We start from the raw sequence: 15,030 nt of genomic DNA, 5'->3' as shown, positions 1-15,030 counted from the left end.
GGGGGGAATATATAAAGTATGTTTGAAAAGGAATCAGAGGAATCACAGTTTCTGGACGTTTTTTTTGTCTTTCTTACGGTTTCTGGAAGTTTTTTGTCTTTCTTACGGTTTCTGGGAGTTATTTTGAAGCTGTTTATTTAACATTTTGGACTAAATGCACTTCCTATATCCTCTGTTTTATGGAAACTTTGTGTAAAATGTGTGCATCAGACCGGCAAGAAATATCAAAGCAATAAAATATGCCGTTCATCCGAGGGAGGCTCAGTACCACGCCCCTGTCTGGGGGAACCAAGCCTGCATTCCCCAGTGAAATGTAACATGGCTCCAAACCGACGTACTTTACAAACCGGTTTAAAGTTACCAAGACACAAAACGTTGCTGAGTAGTTGGTTGCACCAATAATACATCCAAAAACCCTTAGATGTGTCCCCCTGCCATGTCCTGTAGTGGTGAAACTGTAATAGTGTAGTTAATGAAGACTTTTGCAGAGATTTGAGGCTCATAAGGTGCGTTCATATCCTCCGTCAGTGGGCTGGATGTCTAAGTGATGCTGGACACGGTTCCTTATGATGGATAATGTTACTCTTTTTGGCGCCAACCAAACTAACTACTTTCTTGGTTTTATCAAGATCATTCTTTGTGAAGTTCTTTTCCACTTTAATGACACTCCCTCTGCCCTTTGACCCCTGGTTTGCTCTGTCTTATGGACGCTTTGTGTAAAATGGATTTAAAGCAGCTCTCAGACTTTAAATGTTCAACACCGGGCATCTTAAAGGTGCTCTAAGCGATGTCAAGCCTTTTTTTAGGCTAACCTAACCCTAGAACACACTGTAAAAAACATCTAACTATCTGCCTGTCCCCTGAACACTGTAAAAAACAGTCTCCCAGCTAGTAACCGAAAGAAGGAGCATTAGCACGTAGGTTACTTCCACAATGCACATTCAGGACTGTTTCAGCACGGGAGGGAGAGAGAGGAGACGGGATGAGGAGGAGGAGGGAGGGAAGTAGGGAAAAGCTAGCCTCCATATTGTTTGACAATACTTTGAACACAATACTTTGATTACTTTGCTCTGGAGGGAACTACTAGAACTGTTGGGTCCTTGTAAATTATAGAGCGGTCTAGACCTACTCTATCTGTAAATTATAGACTGGTCTAGACCTGCTCTATCTGTAAATTATAGACTGGTCTAGACCTGCTCTTCTGAAATTAGAGACTGGTCTAGACCTGCTCTATCTGTATTATAGACTGGTCTAGACCTGCTCTATCGGTAAATTATAGACTGTCTAGACCTGCTCTATCGTAAATTATAGACTGGTCTAGACCTGCTCCTATCTGTAAATTATAGAGAGGTCTAGACCTGCTCTATCTGTAAATTATAGAGAGGTCTAGACCTGCTCTACTGTAAATTAAGAGAGCGTTCTAGACCTGCTCTATCTGTAAATATAGAGCGGTCTAGACCTGCTCTATCTGTAAATTATGAGCGGTTCTAGACCTGCTCTATCTGAAAATTATAGAGCGGTCTAGACTCTCTCTACTGTAAATTATAGAGCGGTCCAGACCTGACTCTATCTGGAAATAAGAGCGGTCCAGACCTGCTCTCTCTGGAAATTATAGAGCGGTCCAGACCTGCTCCTATCGAATATATGAATATAGAGCGGTTCAGACCTGCTCTATCTGTAAATTATGAGCGTTCTAGACCTGCTCTACTGTAATTATAGAGCGTCTAGACCTGCTCTATCTGTAAATTAGGAGCGGTCTAGACCTGCTCTATCTGTAAATTATAGAGGTCTAGACCTGCTCTATCTGTAATTATAGAGTGTCGACCTGCTCTATCTGTAAATTAGAGGGTCTAGACCTGCTCTATCTGTAAATTATGGAGTGGTCTAGACCTGCTCTATCTGTAAATTAATAGCGTGGTCTAGACCTCTCTACCTGTAAATTAAGAGGGTCTAGACCTGCTCTATCGGTAAATTATAGAGTGTCTAGACCTGCTCTATCTGTAAATTATAAGCTGGTTCTAGACCTGCTCTACCTGTAAATTATAGAGCGGTCTAGACCTGCTCTACTGAAATTATAGTGTGGTCTGACTGCTCTATCTGTAAATTATAGAGCAGTCTAGACCTGCTCTATCTGTGAAGTGTCTTGAGATAACGTGTTATGATTTGATACTATAAATACAATAGAAATTGAATTGAACCCAACAACAAGTGACGTCCCCCATCATCTCTTAGAGCACCTTTAATCCGTGAGCTGGGTGTGTCCCTTCATTCCTCTTTTAACCTCCTCCCAGCAGCGCCCTGACTCAGCGCTATGGAGTGTCATCTCAGGTTACCTTTCTGTAAAGAGAGCACTTTTGGCACCTTTTTAATGTGTTTTTCATGCTTTTGTCGACGTTTGTTGTTTTTGACATTATAGTAGCTTTTTTTCAAAGTTGTCGTTCTCTTTTAATATTTTTGACGCTTTTCTAAGTTGTTTTTCCAACATCAATTTTTTTGATTTTGGCAGTAAATAAGCTCCTTTGACAGGAACTGAAGTGTTTGAGTTAGTGAATCAATGTGACTCTGTTACTGGATAATAACCATCTGCTCAATTAGACGCTCACATGATCTGGGCTTGAAGATCCAGCTGAGTAAGACTTTATTTGCAGAACAAATAGGATTATGTCTTTGTCTGTCTGTGTGAAAACACACCTTACACTCACTGTCAGGCCGAACACCTGCAGCAGTTGGCATTCTCCATATCGCAGCCGCCATGCAACGGTTTCCCCTTTCAGCACTTTGAGAAACGAGTAGTTCTGTGTGCTCTTTTAGAAGGCAGGCAGAGTATTTTTATTTTCGGTGGAAGCTTTTCCTAGTTTAGCCTCAGGTCTTTGTGGAACTGTAAAGTCATGAGATGTATGATGCATAATGAATAAAACGTGGAATTTATGAGTCATGACTCACTGTGGTCTTACAGCTCAACTGAAGAGCCAGGCTTTTGTGTGTGTGTGTGTGTGTGTGTGTGTGTGTGTGTGTGTGTCTGCCCCGCCCTGCCCTTTGAATCAAGTTGTTTTCCGTTGTTGTGTTCTGTTTTCTATTTTTCACCACATCTTTACTTCAGTAAAAAAGAGACTTAAGAGTTGGGAAACTAACTAGGATGTTCCAAACTGGTGACTTCCCAAACTAAATGAAAACAGCTGCCTTCTTCTGAATGTGTTAGACATTTCTCATGGTGTCCCCCCGGGGTCAATGTTGGGGCCCAATTCATTCTTAATGTACATTAATAATTTATGTAGAGTGTCTGAAGCATTTAAAGCTGTCTTATTTGCTTATGACAAACACTTTTGAACTTGATGTCTTTAGATCTTATCAAACTTAAAAATTAAATCGGAGCAAAACATGTTATTTGGAAAACATAAAACTAACACTCAAATACAGGTACAGATTAATGGAACCATTATTGACTATATGAAGTCATATTTCTATACAATAGTCCGTTCTGGCTAAAGCAAAACAAGCACTGGATCAGAAATCACTGCATCCTATACTTTTTATCAACATTGCCATATTTAAATTACTGTGATGATACAAAAAATACACCGTAGCTAATATTTATACTTTTGAAGAAAAAAAAAGCCATAAGAATAGTGCATCCTGTCAGATTCCGTGATCATACTAATATCATGTTAAACCTTTTTTTCTATTCTGTTGGATACGTTTTCCACAAACTGCTTTTTTTATTTTGCATTTACATGCTCAAAACATGCTAAAAATAAATTCTTACAAATACACATGATTTCTAGGCTGTTAGTAATATCTTGAATCATATAGCGGCTGTAAGTGGAGCATGGAAGTCTGCTTTCTGCAGTTTGTTAGCCGTTCTGTGTTTCATCACAAGTTATTGGCCGCTATCTTGTGGAGAACCGAGGTTATTACAGGAACTGTCCCACAAACATCTTCATGTTCTGTTCTGCTTCTTTTAAAACAATACTTTTTACTATGTATGTGTCAGGAACAAAGACAGGAAGTCAGTGACAGGAAAGATAAGTTAAACTACAAAAGTTAAGACCCATGACGGCACGATACCTCACGAGACATTTGTGTGGCTGATGTCAACGTTTTTGCCAACATTAGACAATAGAAAGTCTGGTAAAATGTGTTTCCTTTAACTGTGTGTGTGTGTGAGTGTGTGTGTGTGTGTGTGTGTGTGTGTGTGTGTGTGTGTGTGTGTGTGTGTGTGTGTGTGTGTGTGTGTGTGTGTGTGTGTGTGTGTGTGTGTGTGTGTGTGTGTGTGTGGCAGAAGCTGGAGCCGGACCGATTGCGGGCATCGCCAGCGCTATCGGAGTGGCGCTACTCGGAGCGGCGTCCAGTTACTTTGCTTACCAGAAGAAAAAGCTCTGCTTCAAGATACAAGGAGGTGGCTGTGCTTACTTATTTCTGCTTTTAATTACATCTCCTGACAATATGGATTATAGCACATCATACTTAGCTATCAGACGAGATTGTTTTGTTTAATCGTTTAAACTACACATTTTCTTTGGCTTTTTTTCATCTTTTTGTTGCATCTTTTTAAAAACATGCTTGTCCCTTTTTGACATTTCTTTCCTTTTTTCAAAAGGTTTTGTCACTTTTTTTAATATTTCATATAAAACATATCATAACGACATGTGTCTGTGTTTAGGTGCAGATCCAGAGAGTGGTAAAGGCCAGCGGTCTGATCCCCAAGGTATGTCTCTGTCTAAATTCATAGAAAGATATTCTGGGTATTTGACAGACCACACCCCTCACACCGTGAGTCGGACTGACTTGACATTTCTCACACATAAGCTCCATATGCTCTCCAGAAAAACCTCCTGGACCATAAACCTTCGCCATGATGGATGTTTTTGCTAATTTGCATAATGTGGAAAATAGTAAAATTTATAAATTGTCACTTTTAATTCTATCAACACCGAAATTTGTATACGGCCTTGCTGGACTGAGGTACACACTGCTGCCATATATAAACATTTCACAAAAGGGCGGATCTTAGCAGACAATTGGTCAATTTACAATCATCATTAAATTTGTAACATATTTTCAGTCCGTCTTGAGAAATTAGCTTACCCAATGATTTTGAGAAATAGCACAAGCAAGTACCGCAAAACCCGTCGGATATCATTTCACCAAAATTGGTCCACATGGTCTGGGGTTGAGTCGTAACCAGGATCTGAAGGGTCATGTTAATTGGTGCATGTGGGCGTGGCCTATGTAGCATCATATGCTAAATGATGCCTTTTCTTAAGTTATTGGGGGCTGGAACGCGCTAGAGGCATGGACATTGCAACCATAACTGATTATGTGCTCATGCTTTTCAAAAAATACAATGCTGTTCAGCCAGATGGTGGTGCTATAACTTACTGTAAGGCCCAAACTTTGAAAGGCCACGCCCCTCACAATTGACTTGAAATTTCTTCCACATATCCAGCTCAATGAATTAAACGTCTGATTTGTATAATGTGAAAAAACAGTCAAATTAAAATCTGTCAATTTTTGATTCATCAACACCAAAATTTGTATACAGCCTTGCGCAGCTGGATACACATTTCTACCAAATATGATCAAGATTGGTGATTGTCCTTTTGTTTCGATGTTTTTGTCAATTTTTCAAGAACACTGCAACTTTTCCTACAATGTTCTAAAGCGGTTTGGTCTTGTCACAAATCTTTGGGTCTGAACTGGTCTTCAACGTTACAAAGTAACCGATCAGGCCTGAATGTGTGTGTACGATGTGTGGTTCTAGTTTTACTAACTCTAACTCAGTCTTTGCATTAACGGCTGTGTTCTTATCAGTTTTCAGCGAACTGCTCAGGACATCCTAAACCGAGTCGGCATTTGACAACTCAGCGGCCTTCTCTCCAAAACCCACTCCATCCAACTGGCCGTCAACGGCCGTCTTCAGTCTCAACGATTCCTCTTTCCTGTTACACAACTTCAGCCTCACTTGAAAACTATAAAAACCATAAGTTGTTTTATTTGGAACCAACCTCAGCCACCAGTGGAGATTTCTTTGATGATTTTAACTGAAAATAGCGTTTAACTATTTTCTTAAACTCAAACATTTGTTGCACATTTCTTAATTTATATTTGCATTGCTCCATAATTTTACCCCAACAGTAGAAATGCCTATATTTCCTTTTAGTTTGCTTTTTGACAACTAAAAAATCCTCTCAAATCATATTTACTTTCATATATTGAATAGACAACCTTTGGATACGCATGGAAGTGATTTTAAATGTTTCCCAAAGCCCAAGATGACCTAAAATGTCTTTTTGTCCACAACAAAAAGATATTCAGTTTACAGAGAAGAAACGAAAAAATAACAAGCACAATTAACAAGCTGACAAGTTTCACTATTTTTATATAAAAATTGTCTTTCAATTCTAATAAGTGTTCAATTTGACATTGTGTGGTTCACTGCCACGCACAACTCAAACAAGGTGTTTTTTACAGTTTACGTGAGCTGAGAGGAATTCCCTCTGTCCATCTAGTTTTTTTTCTTTAGCACCTTAAATCCTAAAAGTTTTGTTCACCCAAAAGGAAAAGAAAATCAGGGGTATCAAGTCGTAGTTTTCTTTGCCCAGGTGTTACGATATCCGAGTCTGCGATTTCTGCCTAATTTTATTTCGTTCTATTACGTTTTTTTTGTGTTTGTACAGCCTCACTTGAAAACTATAATACCATTAGTTGTCTATCTTTTATATAAAACCATCGAAGCTTTTCATGATGAGGTCAACTATTACTACTTTTCACATGGATTTGTTGTTTAGGGCTTAAATGTACATTAAACTGAATTTATCGACTCATACTTTATGCTGATGACACTGTCCTTTACAAACATGTAAACCTGGAAGAAGTAAACCAGGTAGTAATAACAAACATGAAATGAGTGAAATATACTCCTAAAAGAGGAGGAATTACACAGAAAAGCTGGGTTCTCTTTGCAATCAAAGTTCAAGCCAACGTCTGAGAGTTTACAGCTATCCTTTTAATCATCATGTAACTGGATCTAAATCCATCTGAAGGAGCTTTTTGATCGCGATGTAAAACTGACCACATGTACAAATCCAATAAAAGGGAGGTGGTGTTGGAAGTAAGAGATCAAATGTTGTATATGTAACATACAGTGTAAGCTTCATCTTTTTTGTTCTTCGTGTGCTGCAAAATTGATTTTGTTTGTAATTTGATTCCTTAAAGTCTGTTAAAGCTGCACCAACCCATATTTTAAATTTTGCCAACAAATTTACCAAACATTGGCTCCTAGGGGGCGCTGCAAATGTTTCTATCTAATGAAGTTCTCATGCGATTTTTACAGAACTTTGAGTACCATCTAGGGCCACGCCTACAAAGTTGTACTGATTGGTCGGAGTGGGCGTGGCCTATTACAGCCCCAACAAATGGGCCATTGCACTTTGGTTTCTACTTTGTTAGTCTCGTTTTCAGAGAATAGGTTTTTTGGAATCAACGAGAGAGAAGTTACCTGATAAGATGGAGCGTTTCTGCAGTCTCTGGATTTTACTTCTCAGCTTTGACCCTTGTCGCTTGCTGTAGCAGAAAATAAGCCGGGAAAGACGTGTGGAAACTTTAATGAAATCAGATGTGATGCCTCGATGGCTTTACGCTGTAAAAAGTCCAATAAGATATCGATGTGTGGAAAGAGAAGCCTGATTGGTCTATATTCTCTGGGGGTGGGCCATACACACATTTTGGGCTAATCATTTGTAAGCTTTTTTGTTGCATTATTAATTTCCTTTTTTCACCTTTCTGATGCCTTATTCCATCTTACTCCGGCGTTTATCAGGTTTTTTGTCGCCCATTTTGTAGCCCTTTCACACGTTTTCATCTGTTTCTTCAGGGGCTTGTGTTATGATGTTAAAAAGGGTTGCACAATGTAAATACTTAAAAATGTGTATAAATCCTCTGCTTTAGGCCTGATGCTGTGTTTTGTTGTCGTTTACATCTTAAGATTAGAAGAATGGTTCTTTTGTGAGTGGATTTAAAGTGTGTGCATGTTTCCAATAAAGTGGTGCTGTACAGTTTGTCTGCTTTCTTATTATTAATAGTTCACTCTCAAGCTCATCTAGCTGTTCAACATTTGTTCCATTTTTACTTCTGGCATTATGTTTTTTAGCAACTTTTTGCACGCTTTTAACACTAGTAAATGCTTATTTTGACACTTTTTCAATACTTAAGATGCTTTTTTTCTGCGCTTTCCTCACTTTAACACCCTGTCGGCCCTCCTAAAGACACCATGGAAAGACTAGTTACTGCAGCGCTGACATGTGGAAAGGGAAAGTTAATCAAGTGTGTGACCGAGCCATCCGCTCTGAGGGTCGACACACTGTTGCTCAACACTTGGCAAAGCTCGCTAGTTGAATGACCCCCCCCCCCCCCCCACACACACACACACACACACACACACAGCAAACATCCGTCTCTGTTTAAACGGTGTGTCTTCTGTAGAGACGTCTGCTGCATGAAAGATTATTATTTAAGATTTAGGTTGTGGATAAAGTTCCTAGATCTGAAATGACCGGTAGGTGACGTCCTGTAATCTGAGTTATTTAAACTATTCTGCTGTTTGAGCTGTGTTATGATTAAAAGGTGCTGAGTCGGTTAGATCAGGAAGCGCTTACTCAACAATAAAACTACACGGAGCAGAGTCACATTAATCTTCTTATTCTACGATCGTAACTTTTGGATCCGTTTTTGACACTTTATAAAACTTTTAAGGCTCTTTTTCAAACTTTGTGAGGCGCTGTATTGGTAAATGTTTTTTTTCATCTTTTACATAAATTTAAAAAGTAACTTGTTTACTTTTCAGCTGCAGAAACTTTTTTATAAATTTTTTTTGTTGTTGATGCTCTTTTTTTTTTAACGATGTTTGTTTCTACGCCTTTTTTACACTTTAATTACATTCTTTGAGCCTCTTTGTCCCACTCTGACCAGAAATAAAAGGTGACCTGACTTCACTGTCTCTAGGCGCCGAAGCCTTCGTCACCATGGCGACCACAGACTCGTACTGCATGGGAGCGACGGTGGTGGCCAGGAGTCTACGGCGTCACGGCACGACTCGCAGCATCGTCGTCATGGTTACGCCCAGCGTCTCAGAGCAGTCGAGGTGGGAGAAACGTGGCCAACGTCGGTTCTAACTGAAGAAGTGCTGCCATCAGCCTCTGGAACAGGGTCACAGGGTTAAAGGGGGGGGGGGGGGGGGGGGGGTCATCTGGGGGCCCCAATCTTTGAGGTCTTGGACAACAATGGGAAAACAGCATTTTACAGCTTTTTAAAACTTTTTTGTAGCTTTCTCCAAAGTTTTTGTCACTTTTATTACATCCTGTGTTGTAGTTTTCCCAAATGATGTCGAGATATTTAATACCTTGAAGAATACTTAAGATAATAATAATAATAATAGCGGCTAATGGGTTACATGTTTTGCAGTGTCTGATTGACCTAAAGTACGGTTATTGTCACATGAAGCCGCTGAACATGTTAACGTTTCAGCGTTTGAATGCATCATTACTTTAAAATGCTCGTGGCTGGCCTTCACTCCCTAGGCTCCCTACACAAGATATCAGCTGGTTTTGATGCTTTTTTATATTTTTTTGGTGCTTATGTCTGTCATTCTGTTGACTTTTGTTTGTTTTCTTCCTACATTTGACTCCTCAACGTTTTTGGTAGTTCTTTCGTTGTTTATTTCTGAGGTTTTCATCACTTGTTGATGTTTTTGGCGCTTTTGTCCTTTTCCCACGTGGTCACATTTGAATGCTTACGTCTCTCTCCTCAGGCTCGCCCTGCAGGAAGCGTTTGATGATGTCATCACGGTGGAGGGGATGGACAGCGAGGACCATCTCCGTCTGTCCCTGCTGGGACGTGCCGAGCTCGGAATCACCTTCACCAAGATCCACTGCTGGTCTCTGAGCCGCTTCAGCAAGTGTGTCTTCCTGGACGCCGACACACTCGTGAGTCCCTAGACAGACTGTAGACGTGCTCTGACGGGGAAGGGGGTTTCGTTGTGATATCCAACCTGTGTTTGTGTTTTTAAACGTTTTTTGGTAATGCTGTTGATGCCTTTTTAAAAACCTTTTACATGCATCCATGTTGCTGTCTTGATGAGCAGCTTTCAGAAGAACTGACGGCCCCTGTTCCCCCTCAGGTCCTTTGTAACGTGGACGAGCTGTTTGAGAGAGACGAGTTTTCGGCGGCTCCGGATCCCGGCTGGCCCGACTGCTTCAACTCCGGCGTGTTTGTCTTCAGACCGTCTCTGGAAACGCACCGCCGCCTGCTGGATCACGCTCTGCAGCGCGGGAGCTTCGACGGTAACGCGCGACTACATGTCAGAGTTTTAAATCACTACGGTGTGCTCTTAATACTGAATGCTGGATGCTTTCCTGCAAAATGAAAAGATGTGTTGGGTCAAACAAAGATAACGTGTATGTGTGTGCAGGAGGGGACCAGGGCCTGTTGAACTCTTTCTTTAGCGGCTGGCCATTGGACGACATCAGGAAACATCTGCCGTTCGTCTACAACGTGAGTGCCAGCTCCGTCTACAGCTACCTCCCTGCTTTCACACAGTGAGTGGGTCTGCACCGCCTAAAGTTACTAGTAGTTCTAACTAACCCGAACCATCTCACACAGATCCTATTAGTTCCTAACTAACCCGAACCATCTCACACAGATCCTATTAGTTCCTAACTAACCCGAACCATCTCACACAGATACTATTAGTTCCTAACTAACCCGAACCATCTCACACAGATACTATTAGTTCCTAACTAACCCTAACCATCTCACACAGATACTATTAGTTCCTAACTAACCCTAACCATCTCACACAGATACTATTAGTTCCTAACTAACCCGAACCATCTCACACAGATACTATTAGTTCCTAACTAACCCGAACCATCTCACACAGATCCTATTAGTTCCTAACTAACCCGAACCATCTCACACAGATACTATTAGTTCCTAACTAACCCTAACCATCTCACACAGATACTATTAGTTCCTAACTAACCCTAACCATCTCACACAGATCCTATTAGTTCCTAACTAACCCGAACCATCTCACACAGATACTATTAGTTCCTATCTAACCCGAACCATCTCACACAGATACTATTAGTTCCTAACTAACCCGAACCATCTCACACAGATACTATTAGTTCCTAACTAACCCGAACCATCTCACACAGATCCTATTAGTTCCTAACTAACCCGAACCATCTCACACAGATACTATTAGTTCCTAACTAACCCGAACCATCTCACACAGATCCTATTAGTTCCTAACTAACCCGAACCATCTCACACAGATCCTATTAGTTCCTAACTAACCCGAACCATCTCACACAGATACTATTAGTTCCTATCTAACCCGAACCATCTCACACAGATCCTATTAGTTCCTATCTAACCCGAACCATCTCACACAGATCCTATTAGTTCCTAACTAACCCGAACCATCTCACACAGATCCTATTAGTTCCTAACTAACCCGAACCATCTCACACAGATACTATTAGTTCCTATCTAACCCAACCACATCCACACAATCCTTAGTTCCTACTCCCGACCTTCAGAACCATCTCACACAGTGAGTGGGTCTGTACAGATACATCTCCCTCTGCTCACACAGTTCCAATTAGTTCCTAACTAACTAACCATTTCACAGAGGGAGTGGGTCTTTTGTCAACGCTTTTGTTTTGCGTTCTTATGTTTCTTTTATAAGTTTTTTGAAGCACTTGTAGACGTTTTTGTAGAAACTTTTGCCCCTTTTTTACACTTTTAATGTTTTTGATGCTTTTTGTTGGCTCTTCTTCAACGTTGTACTGCGTTGCCTGTGTGAATACATCTCAACTCTGCTCACACACTATAGTATTGGTAGATAGGAGTTCACATTTTCAGGCTGACACGAATGTGTTCCATTAGAGATTGGAACTCTGTTTTCTCCATCATTAAATCAGCGGGACGTTTTGTCTGTTTTGACATGTATGTATGTTCCTGCAGGTTTGGCCACAATGCAAAGATCGTCCATTTCTCGGGAGCAGTGAAACCCTGGAGCTCCGGCAGCCAATCACAGTCTCCCACCATGGACCACTTTGTGTCTCTGTGGTGGAAGGAATACAACACCAGTAACAGCAGTTACACAACACCAGCCGTGCCAGGGAAACCCCAACAGGTACCAACGGCTGAAATATCAAATCATTTTCAAAGTCTTTGTTTGGCGTTCACTTGCAATAATGTCTGTTTTTACTCCAAACCCTCGAGCATTTCCCTCTGTAGCTGAAAGTTTGTTAATCTGTAAAATAAGGTGCTGCAGCGCCACATGGCTGCTCTGCTTGGTGTTGGTCTGCGTCCCAACACTCAGCGCTGTCTCTCGTTTGGCAGGTCCAGGAACGAGAGACCGAGACGCCGTTTAGAGAAAACTTGGACAGTTCCATCTCTCTGCTCGCACACTTCTCCCCGCTGGCATCGAGGCTTCACCCCCCGTCTGAACCAGAGACGGTAGATTACATATCTATCCATCCATCCATCCATACACATCTCTCCATCCATACACATCCATCCATCCATACACATCTCTCCATCCATACACATCTGCCCATCCATATCTATCCATCCATATCTATCATCCATCAATACACATCTCTCCATCCACACACATCTATCCATCCATACACATCTCTCCATCCATACACATCTCTCCATCCATGTCTATCCATCCATATCTATCATCCATCAATACACATCTCTCCATCCATTCACATCTATCCATCCATCCATCCACACACATCTATCCATCCATACACATCTCTCCATCCATATACATCTCTCCATCCATCCAAATCTATCCATCCTTTCATCCATCCACCCACATCTATCCATCCATTCATGCTCCTCTATCCACCTATATCTATCCATTAATCCACATCTATCCATATCCATCCACCCACCTACCATATATCCACCAGTGTGTCATATCCTCTAAACACTGAGTTCATTTGAAGCCAACCATATTCTAAGAAGCCAAAAAAAAAAACTGTGGTACTTAATCCATTAATTGGCGTAATGAATGACCTTATCAGCATAGCCACTTGTGTTGATGATACATCATAGTAATTATAATTATGGCAGCTTATGTTGCTTGTTCCTGTTCATGTACGAGTGTTGTAATCAACTACAGGCCTCTGAACGCCTCGCTGCACACTGGGCTTCAACAAGCTTGTATGGCCTGCAGTGTGACAGCCATAAATGCTATATTTATACACTGTAATATACAGTATCTAATACTGTGTTACATCTACAGCCTCCACATACATCAGTGTTATCCAAAGAGCTTTGCCCAACATGTCTCGTGCTTCTTTTCATGTTTTTGTTGCTTTTTTACACTTTTATTAGCTTCTGTAGCTTTTAATCACTTTTGTGGGATTTTTAAACATCGGCTTCAGTTTTGAGACGAGGAAGGTTGGTCCATTTTGTTTTAGTTAAAGCTGGGTCCGCTCTGTATAGTGTTCCCACACAGGTAACACACCGCTGGGGGACGAAGACGAGGACGAAGACAAGGCAGAGGTCCAGGACCCGGCATCTGGTGCAGAAACTGATCCACATCCTGTGTGTAAACCCTCGCCTTCTCACCGCAATGGGGGCCGAGCCAGATGTTGTAAACAATGGGGGGCGGAGCCAGATGTTTTTAACAATGGGGGCGGAGCCAGATGTTATAAACAATGGGGGGCGGAGCCAGATGTTGTAAACAATGGGGGGCGGAGCCAGATGTTTTTAACAATGGGGGCGGAGCCAGATGTTATAAACAATGGGGGGCGGAGCCAGATGTTGTAAACAATGGGGGCGGAGCCAGATGTTATAGACAATGGGGGGCGGAGCCAGATGTTGTAAACAATGGGGGCAGAGCCAGATGTTGTAAACAATGGCGGCCAAGACAGATGTTGTAAACAATGGGGGGCGGAGCCAGATGTTTTTAACAATGGGGGCGGAGCCAGACGTTTTTAACAATCGGGGCCGAGCTAGATGTTGTAAACAATGGGGGCGGAGCCAGATGTTGTAAACATTGGGGGGCGGAGCCAGATGTGTTTTGAAAGCAACAAAACACATCATAAACAACAAATGTTGGAAGAAAGTGCTTTTATTATGTTTTTCCCAAATGATGTTCTGATATTTATGCAGTATGTCAAAAATCTTAAAAAGTTATTCATACAGCTGCTGTAGATGGAGCGTCCCCTCCCCTCCCCCCCCCAATGTACGTGCCTGGCTCTCCCCCCCCCCCCACATCAGACTGCACATTGTGGTTAGAATGAAACTAGAAGGTGAGCGATAAGACTGATTTGTTGTCTTGCTGTGATGAGGGCAGAGCGCTGCAGATGGAGCTGCAGACGGCGCTGCAGACGACGGAGCTGCAGATGGAGCTGCAGACCGCGCTGCAGACGGCGAGGCGGAGCGGCGGGGGCGGCGGGGGCGGTGGGAGGCCGGCCATGCCGACTACCTGGGCAGAGACGCCTTCCACAACATCCAGACCATGCTGGACCGCTTCCTGGATTAATGGATCGCACACAGGAACAAACGCCATTTCAAACCTTAACATTCCTTTTTACAACATCTTTCTCACTTTTTTGAAATAAATGTCCCTTTATTCCAAAAGTTTTAGCGTTTTTTGGCACTATTTTAATTATTGTCCACTAACTGGATTATTGGGGAAAAAAGCAACAAAAACATCTAAAAAAGTGACAAAGATATCCAAACCGGCCACAAAAATGACAAAAAAGTAACAAACAGTTGTTGCCTTTTTCACCTTTTGTCGTTTTTCCAGATATATTTTTTAATTAACGACTCCACAACATTTGGATTAACTGCTCTCACACACACACACAGGACCTCTGAAACCCACACACACTCTGTCCTGTACTTTTTTTTTTATATGCTCCAAAGTTCACCTTAGTCCGGACTAATAATAATAATAATAATAATAATAATAATAATAATACACAATAGAAG

The 15,030-nt window shown here is 41.5% G+C and overlaps 2 protein-coding genes across 3 annotated transcripts in view; both read left to right on the top strand.

Annotated features, from left to right (window-relative positions):
* cd99 (CD99 molecule) overlaps positions 1-8,057 on the top strand; it is a 15,825-nt gene extending 7,768 nt beyond the window's left edge. The window contains exons 11-13 of the mRNA XM_032506592.1: positions 4,280-4,396; positions 4,661-4,705; positions 5,812-8,057. Of these exons, the coding sequence (XP_032362483.1) occupies positions 4,280-4,396; positions 4,661-4,705; positions 5,812-5,840 (191 nt within the window). The 3' untranslated portion in view covers positions 5,841-8,057. The remainder of the gene's footprint in view (positions 1-4,279; positions 4,397-4,660; positions 4,706-5,811) is intronic.
* A 357-nt stretch (positions 8,058-8,414) lies between these two features.
* Positions 8,415-15,030, top strand: gyg2 (glycogenin 2; the record flags this gene model as incomplete). Of its 2 annotated transcripts, none has more annotated exon segments than XM_032506565.1 (9): positions 8,415-8,554; positions 8,968-9,139; positions 9,806-9,980; positions 10,175-10,337; positions 10,466-10,592; positions 12,031-12,202; positions 12,412-12,528; positions 13,534-13,635; positions 14,390-15,030. In XM_032506565.1, coding segments are annotated over 9 exon segments (1,224 nt in total). In that variant the 3' UTR covers positions 14,579-15,030.

This window comes from Etheostoma spectabile, chromosome 24 (assembly GCF_008692095.1).
Source record: "Etheostoma spectabile isolate EspeVRDwgs_2016 chromosome 24, UIUC_Espe_1.0, whole genome shotgun sequence".
Taxonomy (NCBI): Eukaryota; Metazoa; Chordata; class Actinopteri; order Perciformes; family Percidae; genus Etheostoma; species Etheostoma spectabile.
This window is presented reverse-complemented; position numbering and strand designations above follow the sequence as displayed.